This window comes from Apteryx rowi, unplaced genomic scaffold (genome assembly GCF_003343035.1).
Source record: "Apteryx rowi isolate R43461 unplaced genomic scaffold, aptRow1 scaffold_149, whole genome shotgun sequence".
NCBI classification, from domain to species: Eukaryota; Metazoa; Chordata; class Aves; order Apterygiformes; family Apterygidae; genus Apteryx; species Apteryx rowi.
The window spans coordinates 580,135-595,487 of record NW_020447741.1 but is presented as its reverse complement, the minus strand read 5'-3'; the positions used below and the strand labels follow the sequence as shown (position 1 = coordinate 595,487).

General features: G+C 36.4%; 1 protein-coding gene across 3 annotated transcripts in view; it reads left to right on the top strand.

Moving 5' to 3' along the window:
• Positions 1–15,353, top strand: part of ROCK1 (Rho associated coiled-coil containing protein kinase 1) — a 91,900-nt gene that overhangs the window by 46,350 nt on the left and 30,197 nt on the right. For all 3 annotated transcript variants that reach the window (XM_026058600.1, XM_026058601.1, XM_026058602.1), the window contains 9 exons: positions 821–887; positions 4,919–5,007; positions 6,345–6,393; positions 6,960–7,095; positions 7,473–7,564; positions 7,691–7,937; positions 9,841–9,947; positions 11,148–11,298; positions 12,276–12,436. In XM_026058600.1, the coding sequence (XP_025914385.1) occupies positions 821–887; positions 4,919–5,007; positions 6,345–6,393; positions 6,960–7,095; positions 7,473–7,564; positions 7,691–7,937; positions 9,841–9,947; positions 11,148–11,298; positions 12,276–12,436 (1,099 nt within the window). The remainder of the gene's footprint in view (positions 1–820; positions 888–4,918; positions 5,008–6,344; positions 6,394–6,959; positions 7,096–7,472; positions 7,565–7,690; positions 7,938–9,840; positions 9,948–11,147; positions 11,299–12,275; positions 12,437–15,353) is intronic.

Genomic DNA, 15,353 nt, shown 5'->3' with positions numbered 1-15,353 from the left:
TTTTATTTGACCTTTGCTTTTCAGTTGTCTTTGATCTTACCCTCCTTGATCTTTTGGAGAGGTGTTTGTATATATGAAGATATTCGTGTGTAACAAAAAAGGGGATGTGTCCATCTTCCTCAGTTCATGTGTCGGAGATTTCTCCCTTGCATAATCTGCTGCAGTTAGAGACCCTTTACATCTCTCTGGGTCAGTTACCAGGCCAAGAATGTCATATCAAATACTGAAGGAATTTTAAGATAATCATTCGTGTTTCTTTATCTGACATTCAGAATCATGATAAATAAAAGTTAGAAATTCTTGTTATTTTAGAAAACACTGTTACATAAAATAAGCATACTGGCTTCAGGGCAAACTCCTTGTGTGTGAAGCTCTGAGGAGCTTTGTTGGAAGTTCCACGTGCAGTCTCTGCAGGGCTTGCTTAATTGGTACTACTTGCTGCATAAGTGCCTGAGTAAATATTTATGGAGTAAGAGCCAATGAGAGTGTTGTAACCATGGAAAGCAAAACTTTTTTTTTAATAGCTTATAAAAAAAGAAAAGTAGTTGTATTAGTACTTGGCAGAAACCTTTTTTTCTAGAGGGCTTCTATTGCAGCTTTCTCCTTTACACTTAAAGACAAATTGTACTGTAAATTATGTGTGTTTTTCAATTAAATATGCTTAAATCTTAAAGTATAATACAGAAATGAAAAATCTGAATTTGGTTGTCCTCATTTGGAGCAAAAAATCTGGGGGATCTTTTTAATTTTGATTATATTCTGTCTTTCACAAACTTGCTTTTAAGCAACTCTTAAAATAACTTTTTATATATTGTTATAGGTATTTAGCTGTGTCTGCAGAAAATTCCAACGATAACAGAACAGGCTCCAATGTGGATAAAAGTGTGGTATGTCTAACTGATTTAAGTTTTGTTAGATTCTAGCGAAGAGTCTGTTGAGTATATGAGTATCAAATGCTTGAGTTCTAAATGTTTCAAATTGTTTCAGTGTTTTGGAATATGGAAAATTGATACATTAATTTTAACTGTTTAGTATGGCATGCCTGTTAACCCCACTTTTTCAATCAGCTTTGAGTTCTTCATAAAACTTTGAAGTTAATTTTCCCCAACTGGGATAAAATAAGCTGGAACTGCTTTTTTTTATGGAACTGAAATTTAGGTTTTTTACCTTTAGAAAAGCATGGACTTCCCAGAAACCCACTGGTACAACACTGAAGCTGGAGCTCCCATGAGCTAAGAGGGGGTGGTAGAAGGATTAGCAGAGCAGGAGTTCTGCTCTTTCTCAAAAATAATAGTCAAAACTTGGGTATCCTACTCCCTTCCCAGCGAGCCCCACAGGCTACTGGGAATTGGGGCACTGAGGATCTGCATTTACATAGCGGTTCACCTAGCAAGCGCCCAGGGATGTTCAGGAGCTCTTTCAGTTACTGCTTCCCGAGCTGCTTGGCAGTCAGGTTACCAGGAAAGTAAATGGAGGTGCGGGAAACAAGGTCTGCTTAGACTTTCTATAAGTACTGATGTAAATTAACCTATTCCTATAGAATGGGTTGGTATTTAACAAATTGGCATTCTTCCCAATAGAAAACACTCTGTCAAAATAATTGATAATTAGCTCTAAAAGAAATCTTTTTAACTTTGACTGTGATTTACCCTGTTAGTATTTTGTTCTATTGTTTTCCATTTAAAATGGAAGACAAGCAGATATCAATACCTGTTCTCTTTTATAAAAACTTATAAAGGTTTTAATGATACATGATATTACCCATAGAAAATGTGTAAAGGGTAGGGGAACAAGTTATGTGTTTTATTTGGTTAACTGAATTCATTAAGCATTAAACTGAACTTTTTCTTTTTTAACTCATCAGCATTTAAAAATATCAGGCCAGAATTTCAAATGTTTGTGGGTACTTAAAGCTGTGTTTTGGCCTTTGGTAGACTTTGAAGAGAATTGCTAAACAGATTTGGCAAAATAAGCGGAATATAGGCACCTTCATGTAGTTAAAAAAATACCTCAAGAGTCTGTCTGTATTGTCAGGCCTATTCAAATGTCCTGTAATTTTAATGAATTTGGGAGGTGGAGCTCTGAAAGGATATGGGCGATATAGAGAGATATAAATAAATGTTAAGTCTTTACTACAAGGTGTGTTTACCCCATGCTTCTTTCTCAGCTGTTTTTCTTTCATTACATGCTGCAATGAAAATGGTAATGTTGACATATGGTTAGCAATTAATTAGTTATGGAAATATAACACAAGATACTGCCTGGGCTATCTGCAGTTCTGCATGGTACTGAGTGTCTTCTGGGAGGACATGAGTGCCAGAAATTTCCAAGAAATTCATTGGGTTTTGCAAGTGTGTAAAACTTCACAGAATTGGACCATAAAGTTGGAGAAAAATGGAATTCAATATACTTTAACTAAATTTCAAACCTGTTTGAAGATCTGATTATTTACTTTGATTTAGGCCTGCCATAAACTCCTGTAAGCAGTGCAGATACTAAGAAGGAGGAGATTCACAGAGTCTTCTGCAGTGGGTCTTCATTGTTTTCATTGTGCAGGATGCAGAACCAGATGCACTAAGTCCTGGTGGTAAAAATGTATGGCCGTTTCAGAGGGKTTTTTTTTTTTTTTTCCTGTTGACCCCTCTGCTATAGGCAGGCTTTTCCATAGTCCCTCTCCCACCCCCCACATGGAAACTGAGAACAAACTAAAATATAAAGGGATGTTTTTATCCCGACTGTTAATTGTAACACAGGTTTTTCTTGGGATATTTTTTAAGCTGTTGAGATCAGATTGTGCAAAAATGTCTCTGGAAGCCTGTGTTCTGGTACTAATGTAATTTGACCGCCCAGCATGTTGACATAAGCCCCTTGGGGTATAGTACTGTAAAGGCTTCCAGAGACAGAAAGAAGCAAGAGAAGGCAATAGAGGTCAGGGTGGCAAGAGTAAGTACAGAAATACCTCTGTTGCCAGATGTCATTATGGACCTGTTCCTTATCCCTCCCATTTAGTTTCTTTACACAGCCTGTGTGGAAGGGCTATAAAATGAGCAACCAAGAAATGGAAGAGCAATTATGTAGAAACAACTTCCTGCTCCTTCATTTTTATGTATTATCTGTGGTCCCTTATTAGTAAAGGGAGAGCTAGCCTTTAAATAGTCTTGCTTTATTTCTTAGTGGTTCCTACAGATGAAATGTTTTATGTAGTAGTTCTCCTTTCCTTATCCTCAAAGTTTTGATTTAGAGCCCATCTCTGTGGTTTCTGACTACAACCATTGTCTCTTCTAAATGGTGTTATATGTCACACCAGTAATTAGTTTACCAGAACTGTTTTGTTAGTGCTCAGCAGAAGTATAGTATTTCCTTCCTCTCTCAAAGCCTTGTGGTAGTAAATATATAGAATGCATAGTAGTACATTTAAAGAATACCAAGTAGTGAATATATAAAATATGCAAGTTTCTTTTAGTTAGTCCACAGTCGTCATGTCTGTTCCTCCTCTGAATACTTCAGAGCAGCTTAAGGGAGTGGAAGAAAGAAAGAGGAAATGACAAAGGATCTCCTGTTCTTGAGAGCATCTGAGTGCTCCATGTTTTTTCCTGCTGAATAGGAGAAGAGAAATGATTTAAAGTGTAGGAAGTAAGAAAAATGCCTGCCTGGAAGTAGGCAAAAAAATCTCACATACAGCTTTCTAATTTAATATGGATAAAGCATGCTTTAATACCTCTCCAACCATGAGATCTTAGTTAGAACTGAACAGAGAACAGTCCTTGTTGAGAACACATTCACTGTTTCCATCAAGAAAGAATGGAGACAAGCACAGTTTGTCTCCTTTTCATTATCCTAGCATGCAGTTCTAGTTTCTCTAGGTGTGTTTTGTAGGAAAAGAAGGAAAGGAAGAGTCAGACGAAGGAAGAACTGTTCTGTTGCTGCTTTTTCTGGGATGATTGTGCAAAAGAAGTCAGACAATTGTCAGAGTTTCTAAAGCTGGAACAAGCAACAAGACAGAAAATGTCAGAACTGCTTGAATACGTTGCTTTGTAGAGACTCTAGGTTAGGGCTGTGATTCTCCTTTGTGCAGTTGCAGGAATGTTGAAGGAGATGTGGGAAAGTAAATAAGGCTGAAATCCCGACAAGAGGAGACAGAAAGTTTTGATGAGTGAATCAACGCAGGCTTGTGTTAATGAGCTTCCTTAAAGTTGACACCATCTTGTTGTTAATTGAGGATTTTGCTGATGTTTTAGAGTGTTATTACTGTGCCCAGAGATCCAGTGAAAGTAGATATTTTGAGACTGCATGAAAAGAAGGAATTCCTGAATTTATCCTGCTGGCAAACAACAATAAATACTGTGCAGTAACATTCTGTATTAACATCTGAAACTTGTTACTATTTTCAAAGCTTAGTACAGTAATATCTGTAAAAAATATCTCAAACTAAATAGATACCAAGAGCCCTTTCCTCCCACTAATAATTACTGACAGGCCTGGTTTTGCTTCCTGGACTAGTTGAGAGCTTGAAGATTCATTGTAAAATGTATGTGGTTGTTCATGCTAGAAAAAGAGAAATTTTGAGGCTAATAAAAATATTTTATTATATCTGTGCAGTAATATCCTACATCTGATTCTGAAAATACTCAAAATAAGGAGGACTTGACTTAGCTTAGCCCCATGAATTTCAATGGAAGTATTCATGACTGTAAAATTTTATGTGGGTTCATATTCTATATTTACGTAATATTAAAGTTGTTTCTTGTAATTAACTTTTAGAATATTTTGGGGGGAATATCACATTTTAATATGCTAAGAACATAGTTTTTAGATATAAGTGAGTAGATTGTGATAGCTGCACTGGGTATTCTGAAGTACTTTTTTGCAGCTCATAAATTTAATGCATGTTCTTTCATGTACAAATATATATTTAAAGCTGGAAAATATGCAGAAGATGATCTATGAGTTGGAAGAACAACTACATAATGAAATGCAGTTGAAAGATGAAATGGAGCAAAAGTGCAGGTGAGACTTTGAACTTTAATTGTTTACATAATTTAAATACATCTAACACTTCAACTCAGTATTACTGCTTTTAGGGATTACCTGAATAACATTAAGAATTACACTGTAGTCCTCCAAGGCAGTTCTAGGCACAGGTTTAAATCATTCTAAAACAATATTTGAATGGTTTTCTCATGTATAATATGAAGAAGATTCTTTGTTTTCATTGGCATCCACATAACACATTTTCTTTCTGAATACTTAACCATCTGAGTTTACCTGATGGCTCTGAGTTCAAACGTTTTACTGGACTGAGGTACACAATGGACACGCTGATTTTTGAAAACTGTAAAGTACTGTATGTATTGCATATTTTGGAATATTAAAATTGACATTCTCTGATTTGTAGATACACAGTACTTGTTGGAGATCTGCATTTTTTCCCTGTGACTGATAAATAAGAACAACGCTTTTCTTTCTAAATTCTTTGTTCTATCATGTTGAAGAAGTATCTGGCTGAAAAATTGTTGCCTATTTCTTATGAACGCTTATGAACAAACAGTTGAGAATCTTGTTTTTTGATAATCGTGGCATTTTTACTCAGATTCATACAGACTAAATTCCCCTTCAGTAACTGTTTTGCTGAAGTAATATTGAAGATGATGTCAAAGCACAGCAGTGTCTCCTTTGATTTGTCATGCTGTATACTGTAGAGTTAGTAAATTGGATATATTTCTGTAGCTGCTATTTATTGTACTGGCCAGGGAACATTGTCCGATTCCTTTTTCATTGCCACTTTGAAGAGAGTTCAGTAGCTACAAAAACACAATGGTGTAGTATCAGTGTTATGGCAGTCAACCAGATCAAACTGCTTTTGGGAGATTTTATTATGCACATTTACATTGCTTCAACAGAGAGACTTTTAAATAAAATATCTTTATCCTTAGTAGGGAGCTGTCTACTATTGAATGAATGAACCATTTTAGATACTTGGGAAGTTCACAACTAGATGAAATTTTTGTAGACCATTGCAAAATAACAGTTCACCAGGGTATCCTAATTTTAATGATATGTATACGTATATCATTTTTACACTTGCAGATTTAGGGACAAAATATGACACCTAAAATTTTGTGTATATAATCTGTAGCGAAGTTGATGAATATTTAATAATGTATTTTATAAACTATTTCCAATGATGGATGATTTTCTTCAATTTAAAATGTTTGTAATAAAATAGCATTAGCTAAAATGTGAATGTTCATTTTAGTAATGGTCCCAAATTATTTAACTAGTAAAACACTAGTCATGTATAATATATCCTTCTCATATATTACTAAATGATTTGTTATTTTTAGAACTTCAAACATAAAGCTAGACAAGATAATGAAAGAACTGGATGAAGAGGTAACTTTTTTTCTCATTGAAGTCTTCTTATGTGAGTAAAGAGTATAGATACTACTCTCATAATTCAAGACATTTGTTCTGTGACTTAAAAAATTGTTCTCAATTTATATTTGAGACCAAGCTACCACATTTCAAAATTTAACATCAGGAAATGTGTATTTTTTGTTGGTAAACATTTTCAGAAACATTTTTTTGCTTCTAGAAGTCACAGTGACTTCTGTTTTCTATGCTAAATGTTTTACTTAGTCTTCCTTATTGGAGTCTATCAAAATGCAATTCTAAAAATTAGTGTACAGATAATTTTCTATAGATTTTCCATGCTTTCTGTTAATAAGCATTTTAATATTTATATATAATTGTGCTAACTATAACTTTTCTAGAAGCTTTGTAAATTTGTCATGTAGAAGTTTTCAAAAGCCATTTTTCTGCAAATGTTTTCATGGGAGCCAGGAACTCATTCACTGAAAACAGGCAACAGTTTTCTTGTTAGAGCTAGCTGCATTGATCCTGGTTTAGGGATCATTCTTTAAAATGTAAACAGAAAATGCCAATGCTTTTAATTTTAGGGAAATCAAAGAAAGAACTTAGAAACAGCAGTGTCTCAGATTGAGAAGGAAAAAATGGTATTACAACATAAGATAAATGACTACCAAAGAAAATTTGAACAAGAGAATGAAAAAAGACGGAATGCGGAAAATGAAGGTATGCCATGTTTTTCAAATGTTTGAACTGATGAAGTGTATGATGTGATTTTAGGAATAATTCACTATTTTAGCATCCTAAATGCTACACAACTTTAAAAGGGACCTTTTAAAATAATCAACACATGAAAAATTTTCACTATCTTACATTCTTCTTAAAACTCAAAATATTTTTATCTTATTGTCAAATTCTGTTCTCTACAATGTGTGTATTGTTATTCTACAAGCATAGAATTTGACTTAGAAAATGTTTTTTTAAAAAAAAGAAGGTGGGGGAGGCAGAAAAAAGCCAACAGAAGACCTATTATATGCTAGGAATTTCTGTTTAAACATGTTTGTGTTTTGATCTGCAGTATTAATACTGTAATTTCTCTTTAGTGTCCACGCTAAAAGATCAGATAGAAGACTTGAAAAAAATTAGCGAGCATTCACAAATTACAAATGAGAAGAAAACACAATTAGAGAAACAAGTATGTTATTTCTTTTCATCATCTTTGTTATTTCTTAGATTTGAAAATCATTACTGAGCATTCAGATATAACAAAATTGGTCCTGGTAATTTTTGTTTGAGAACCTTGTCTATTTTATTTCAACAGCTAGAAGAAGCCAATGATTTGCTAAGGACAGAATCAGATACAGCAGCAAGACTGAGAAAGAGTAACACAGAAATGAGCAAGTCATTAAGTCAGGTAGAATCACTGAACAGAGAACTGCAGGAAAGATGCAGAGGTCTAGAAAGCACAAAACTGCAGGTGGAGAAAGATTTTTATCAACTGCAAGCAGCTTTGGAATCAGAACGACGGGACAGAAGTCATGGATCTGAAATGATTGGAGAGCTACAAGGTAATCCTTCTGTATTTATACTTTTATCAAAAAAAGTTGCAATTTTAATTGCAAAAGTACAGTTACATAAAGTCAGGAAAGCCAACCTGCAAACTGAGTGTGATTCACTAGAACAATTCCTGAAGATTAGAGCTAGCTTCCTAATTGTGTCTGAGTGGCCCTTGGGAAGGAGAGTATCAAAGAGCAAGCTGTGGAAACCACCTACTGTAAGTCCATGGGGCTGCCCTGACTAAAAGCCTGAGACCAATGGTATAAAAATAGAAAAAGGTGGCATAGTGTTACAGAAGCAACAGCACTGTTTCTTATTGCCGTGGCGCAGCAGCCAATCTGAGGTACTCTGCCTTTCTTTCATTTGTGGAGAAAGCTACTTCATTGTTTAACTGTGGGTTTTTTTTATTCCTTTATGATGCTTCTACATGACTTTTATGAACAAGATGAAAAGCATCATAAGGGATACAGGTCTGCAAACCCTTGTAACTCTGCTTTTTACAGATGCTTGGAACTTTTTATCATTTTTACTTCTGATTCCTCATACCAGAAACTATATAGATATATTAATTCATAACTATACCTATGCTAATCAATCCTGTCTCCTAACTTGCAAATTGAAACCATCCATCTGCAGTACTAAAAATCATTTTCTGTGAGGCACAGTCTTTTGCTTACTTGTATAGGCTGAAAAGAGGTGTGGAGAGTTTTGGTTTTTTTGTTTTGTTTTCTAAGGTAAACTTTATATTCTCTAGCATGAGGTAAGAACTACCGAGAATCAAGTTGCCTGTTTACTGTGCTTCAAATATAGTAAATCAGTTTCAGTTGAATGACTGTAAAGTTCCTCTGGAATCACTGAGTGTAGTTTGGTCAAGTTTGAGAATAATTGCAAGCAGGAGGTACAAAGTGGCATGAGAAGACTCTTCTGTGCACTTTGTGCAMTTTTGCCTGCAGAAAAGGGATCTTTATCTGAAGGGTGCAGGGTAAGGTACTTGCTGGCATATATATCCAAATACCTTTATATAGTTCAAACACACATACAGCTGATTTTAAAAGTACGTTTTAAATGAATAAGAAAAATACAAAATTCTAGAAGACTTTTTCTTTTTCTGTCTCATGTAGTCTCTTAGGTATTGCTAGGATGTCTTTTCATATTTAAAATTAATCTAAGCATGGTACACTATAAACAAATGTATTTAAGAATTATGATAGGTATATTTTTGCATCTTACTGTGTATATATTGTATCTAAGGTAGTGTAATATAAAGTAATTCAAAATATTTTTGTGTATATTTACTTATTTTGAAGGAACTAATGCAAATTATTCAGCCTAGAAATATATAATATTACTTAGTRTTTAGTATAAACTCCCAATTAGAAAAATACCCCATAGGGCGCTGTGGAAGAGCGTGGGGGGAAAATAGTTCTATCCATGGAAGAGCACTTCAATCACAGGGGAGTGCATATTGCGTTTGCACCTGTAGATTTATGTAAGATTGACTTTCTGTGAAATGTGCCTTATATACATATAGTACAATATTAGTGGAATTAATATCAGGAAAAAATATTTACTGCATGCCAAAGCAAAATTTGCATAAATTAAAGAAGTTTTGCGTATCACTTGTAGGATTGATAGGAGGCAAATACTCAGTCTGCATGTGATTTTGTTTTCTGTGGACTATTTCTAATGGTGTGCATGAAGGATGGCTGAAAAGATTATTTTCCTTTATAATGTACAACCTTCACATATGTGAAACTTTTTAAGGTAGAAATATTTTAGGGGCCCAGAAAGAAAAGATTAATAAAATAAATAAAATAAAAATAAATAAATAAATAAATAAATAAATAAAATGAAGATTGAAAAAACTACTGGTCTAAGTCCAGTAACTAATATTCAATGATTTTTTTATGGCAGTTCGGATTACAACTTTACAAGAAGAGGTAAAAAACCTTAAAAATAATCTTGAAAGAGTGGAAGCAGAAAGAAAACAAGCACAGGATATGCTTAATCATTCAGAAAAGGTATGGTAAAATGTTCTCATCAGATTTTCAGATAGTATTTATTGATGTAAGTCATATGTTCTTGCTCTAATACATGTGTGTTAAAACAATGAACTAGGTAGTGCTAACTAATTTAAGATCCCATCAGGACAGTAGGTCTCAAAAGTCCTCGGATAGTTCTTGCTTGTAGCTTTGGGGGCAAAATTCATGTCTGTCATTCGCTATCACTGACTCAAGGATCCATCTCTTCTGCCAGTAGCCAGTTATTTTTGTTCTGCTTGCCTAACTGCCACTACAGAGACTTGCCTGCTAAGAATCTTTGAATCTACTTTTTTTTAAAGCCTGAAATTTAAATTTCTGGTCTTACTGGATTTTAATTTGGTTGAGTCAGTGCCAAAACTTTTGATCAACTTTTGAGCTGAGCCATTTGAATTTTGTTCCTTCTTTCCTGAAGAATGACAGAAGCATGTTCCCCTAACATCTCTGATCTCACCAAGACAGAGAAACAAGCAAAGAAGCATAGAAGGAAATCCTTCACCATTTTTCCAAACAAGCTACATAGTTAATCTTACGTTTTGAGGTCAGGTAAAGCTTTGCTGTGCTGTTTGGTCCATCCAAAATGAACCAGAGAGATGTGTTTTCTCATGAAGAAAGATGCAAGCAGTGTCTTTCTCATTTGGAGTAATGCAAAGCAGTGATCCAAAGGCAAGTCCCTGTCCATCAAAACTCATACTGTGCTTGCTTCATGAGTTGCTATTGATGGTTGGGACTCCCAACAATGAAGTAACTGAATTGCGTGCAGGTAACAGGAATAAAAATGAGATAAAAATCCTTTCTGCTAAAGCTTCAGTGTTCTGTTCCTTTCCTCTGTGCTCTGGTGCTGTCCATGGCATAGTTGACATTTCCAATGTAGGTGACCACTGATGAGGAAAAACTACAGAAATGGTCTTTATATAATAGCACATCCTGCAGTTTATTCAGAACGAGAAGTTTCTGTTTTCATATGTATTTATAGACTAGCGAATAAAATTAATGAAATTTTCTCCTGAACTTTGAATGCAGGTTTTATGTGTTACCTTTATTTCTAAACATTGAAAATAACATTGATAATTTCTTCATAACAAAAAATGAACACTAAAAAAGGAAAGAAAAGGAAATGCAGTTCCTTCAGGTATTTTAGAAATACTATTGAAAACTTGTAATATTTTTTCTTATTCTTAGGAAAAGAATAATTTAGAGATAGATTTGAACTACAAACTCAAATCATTACAAGACCGGTTAGAACAGGAGATAAATGAACACAAAGTGACTAAAGCTCGGTTAACTGACAAACATCAATCAATAGAGGAGGCAAAATCAGTTGCCATGTGTGGTGAGTGTTTCTTGAAAGTTTCAGATTCTGATATAAATACATAGTTAATGTTTATTAATTATTATATTATCTTAAAATGTATTCTTTTAATGTACGACTCTTATACAACATTTTAATCCCTAACATAAAGAAAATGCACATCAAAATTATAAAACATAATGAAAGTTACATTTTTAATGATTTTCACTAAGTAACATGATATACACAATAAAAAATCACATTGTTTCCTAACATTTTGAATAGTTATTGCAATTGCAATAACTAAACCTGTCTTGGTTTCTAAAATTCTATTGAATCTTTTAAGCTCTGGTGAATGCTAAATAGAATTGAAAGTGTGTGTTACCAAGACAGATGTCTTGGATCATGTTCCTTCCTGTGTAACTGCATTAAAAATAGTGGTGGTGTTAGGCACTGTACATATAGAGTAGTCTGAAATCAGTAGAGAACCTGAGGGGGCACGACAGTGATTATCTGAAGCAGTGAAATTTCTTCTGTAGATAGATACCCATGAATCAAAGATGTTTCGTGATATCTCAGTTGAATAAACTGAGTTTTCTTTGTGGAGGTCATCGGTACTTGCACATGTAGTTAGTTTGTAGTTTTTCACAAAGCTAATGTGAATTGTTGCACTTCTTTTCTTTCCCTCTATTATCCATTCATGGAAATCAGGCTTTGCCTATAATACTTCATAATGATTATTTCAGGAATGTGTATCTTTTTTCCACTATTTATCTTTCAGTTGTCATGATAGTATTTCAGTATTTTGAATTCAGATTGGAATTAATAGTTCTGTTTAAGTGCTTGTTGCAACAATACCAGAAAGTTTTTGCTTAGTAATCAATTCATCTGGCAGTAGAAAAACCTAAATAGCTGAACAAAAGTGTCTGGAAAGTATTAGGGTATTTAAGACTGTGTTTAGGAAGACATTCTTGTAGATGCTTCATTTTCTTTCTTTTTTTTTTGTAATTCTTATTTAGAAATGGAAAAAAAAGTAAAGGAAGAAAGGGCAGCAAGAGAAAAGGCAGAAAATCAAATAGTTCAGGCTGAAAAACAGTGTTCCATGCTGGACTTTGACCTGAAGCAATCTCAGCAGAAACTGGAACACCTTCTTGAGCAGAAGGAGAGACTGGAAGATGAAGTAAGCAAAATGTTCATCATTGACAATTTTCTGTATAAAGAAAATAAGAAATGATAGTTGCATTGAAAATTAGAAAGTTAAATTCACATACATTGAAATCTGTGTATTATATACTTCTCAGTATAACTGAAGACAGTAGTTGGCCTAAATGGTGTAAGGTAATTTCCATTTGTTACTTAGCTTTTGGATGCCTTAGATATTTCAGCTCTTAATTTAATACACATTAATCCATTTTTTTGTGTTTCATTTTCCTTTTTTTTTAAAGGAAAAACTTGCTTGTGAATTTGACTGAATAGTGTGATTGGTTTGGATGGTTTGCAGTTCTGAATTTGCATTCTCCAGAAGAGCATTTGTTCAAAGAAAAGCAATTTGATTATTGTGTGTGAAAACTAGATATCAATACTAAGAGTTTCATCCCCACTTCTTTTATGCAACACTTGGAAGGAAAGTGGTAACACCTTTCTTATGAGTCATAACTTCTGTAAATCAGTTTTTATATAGCTGGTAGGCTGCAGTGTTTTCTAGGGTAAGAATTTTTTAAGATCTGAAATCCATAGAGTTTTTCATGACCTTCCAGCAGGCAACTTAGATTTCTTCTGCTGTTGCCTGTAAGAGCACAGTTAATGGAGGCAGCCAACAGCAGTTCATGGAGAAGGGTGCAAAGAAGGGCCTGTTAACACTTCTCAGACCAGCAAATGCATCTTCAGCTATGGTGGTAACGGGCCACAGGGTATGTTCCCCAACAGCTGTGGCCTCAAGCACGCAGGAGCACCATGGGGAAGCAGCCTGTGTTGGTAGGAGGCTCCCTACTGCGGGGAATGGAGGCTCCCATCTGCCAAACTAACCTGCCATCTAGGGAGTCTTGCTGCTTGCCAGGGACTTGCATACAGGATGTTGTGGAGAGGCCGCTGAGGCTTGTATGGCCCTTGGACTATTACCTCCTGCTGCTCTTCCATGTGGGCGCCAGCGATACTGCCAGGGAGACCTGGAAAGTATCAAGCATGACTCCATGGCTCTGGGGATAATAGTCAAGTGCATGGGGGATCAGGTGGTGTTTCCCTTGATCCTGCTGGTGAGGAGGAAGGGCCTAAGGAGGATCAAATGGATCCTGTGGGTCAACCAGTTGGTTGGGCAGCTGGTGTTGGTGACAGGGTTTTGGTTTCTGTGATCATGGGACCCTCTTCAAAGACCAGAAGCTGCTTGGGAGAGATGGGATCCACCTGACAAAGTAGGGCAAAAGCATCTTTGCCAACAGGCTGGCTAACCTGATAAGAAGGACTTTAAACTAGGAATGACAGGGAAGGGAGAGAATAACCAACAGTCAAGGAAGGAAGTAGTGGACAGGGTTGGCAACCAAAGGGTTTGGGGTGATGTAAACAGAAGGGAGCTCTTAATCAACAAAATGGTGCTAAAGTGGAATTGCCCAAAGCATATGCCTGTAAATAAGGAAGTGTCTATGGGATAACATTGATGGATTAGTTCTTATGCCCTAGAGAAGTCAGCATGCTGGGGTGCCTCTCCGAAGTGCCTGTACAGTAATGCATACAGCATGGGAACCAAACAGGAGGAATGAGAAGTCTGCATTCAGTTACAGGACTACAATCTCATTGGGATCATGGAGACGTGGTAGGATAGCTCACAGGACTGGAGTGCTGCGATGGCTGCATACAGGTTCTTTGGAAAGGACAGGCCAGGAAGGTGAGGAGGGAGAGTTGCCCTTTATGTGAAAGAGCAACTGGAATGCATGGAACTCTGCCAGGGGATGGGTGAGGGGCCAGCTGAGAGCTAATGGGTCAGGATTAGTGGGCGGCCCAACATGGGTGACATTGTAGTGGCTGTCTGCTATAAACTGTCTGATCAGGAAGAAGTAATAGACAAGGCCTTCTTCACAGAATTGGAAAAAGCTTCATGTTCACAGGCCCTGGTCCTTGTGGGAAACTTTAACCACCCCAATATCTGCTGGAAGGACAACCCAGCAGAGCACAAGCAATCCAAGAAGTTTCTGGAGAGCACTGATGACTGTTTCCTAGTACTGGTGATCAAGGAGTCAGTGTGGAGAGGCTCTTTGTTTGATGTCATACTTACAGACAAGGAAGTGCTGGTTAGATATTTAAAAGTTGGGGACAGCCTTGGCTCAAGCGAGCACAAGATGGTGGAGTTCATGATCCTGCAAGGAGGAAGCAGGGCAAAAAGCAGGATCACAATCCTGGACTTCGGGAGAGCAGACTTTGGCCTATTCAGGGTCCTGGAAGAATCCCATGGGGTACGGCCTTAAGGGAAGAGAGGGGTCAAGAGAGCTGGCTGATATGCAAGGATCATCTCCTCTAGGCTCAAAAATGGTCCATCCCAACAAGCAGGAAATCAAGCAAAGGCAGCAGGAGACCTGCCTGTATGAACAAGTAGCTTCTGACTCAAGTCGAAGATAAAAAGGAAGCATACAAGAGGTAGAAGCAGGGCAGGTGACCCATGAGAAATATAGAGATACCATATAAGCATACAGTTATGGGGTTATGCAGGGTGGGGTTAGGAGGGCTAAAGTGCACCTGAAGTTGATAATGGCAAGACCCATGAAAGACAACAAGAAAAGCTTCTCTAAGTACATAAGCAGTGAAAAGAAGACTAGGGAAAATGTGGGCCAGCTACTAAATGGGACAGGGGCCCTGGTGACAAAGGACACAGAAAAGGCAGAGGTGCTGAATGCCTTCTTTGCCTCAGTCCTTACTAGTAAGACTGGCTTTCAGGCATCCCAAGCCCCTGAGACTAGAGGGATGGTCTGGAGCAATGAAGACTTACCCTTGGTGGAGAAGGTTCAAGTCAGGGAACACTTAAACCAACTGGACACACACAAGTCTGTGGGCTCTGATGGGATGCACCCATGTGTGCTGAGGGAGCTGGCCAATGTTACTGTGAAGCCACT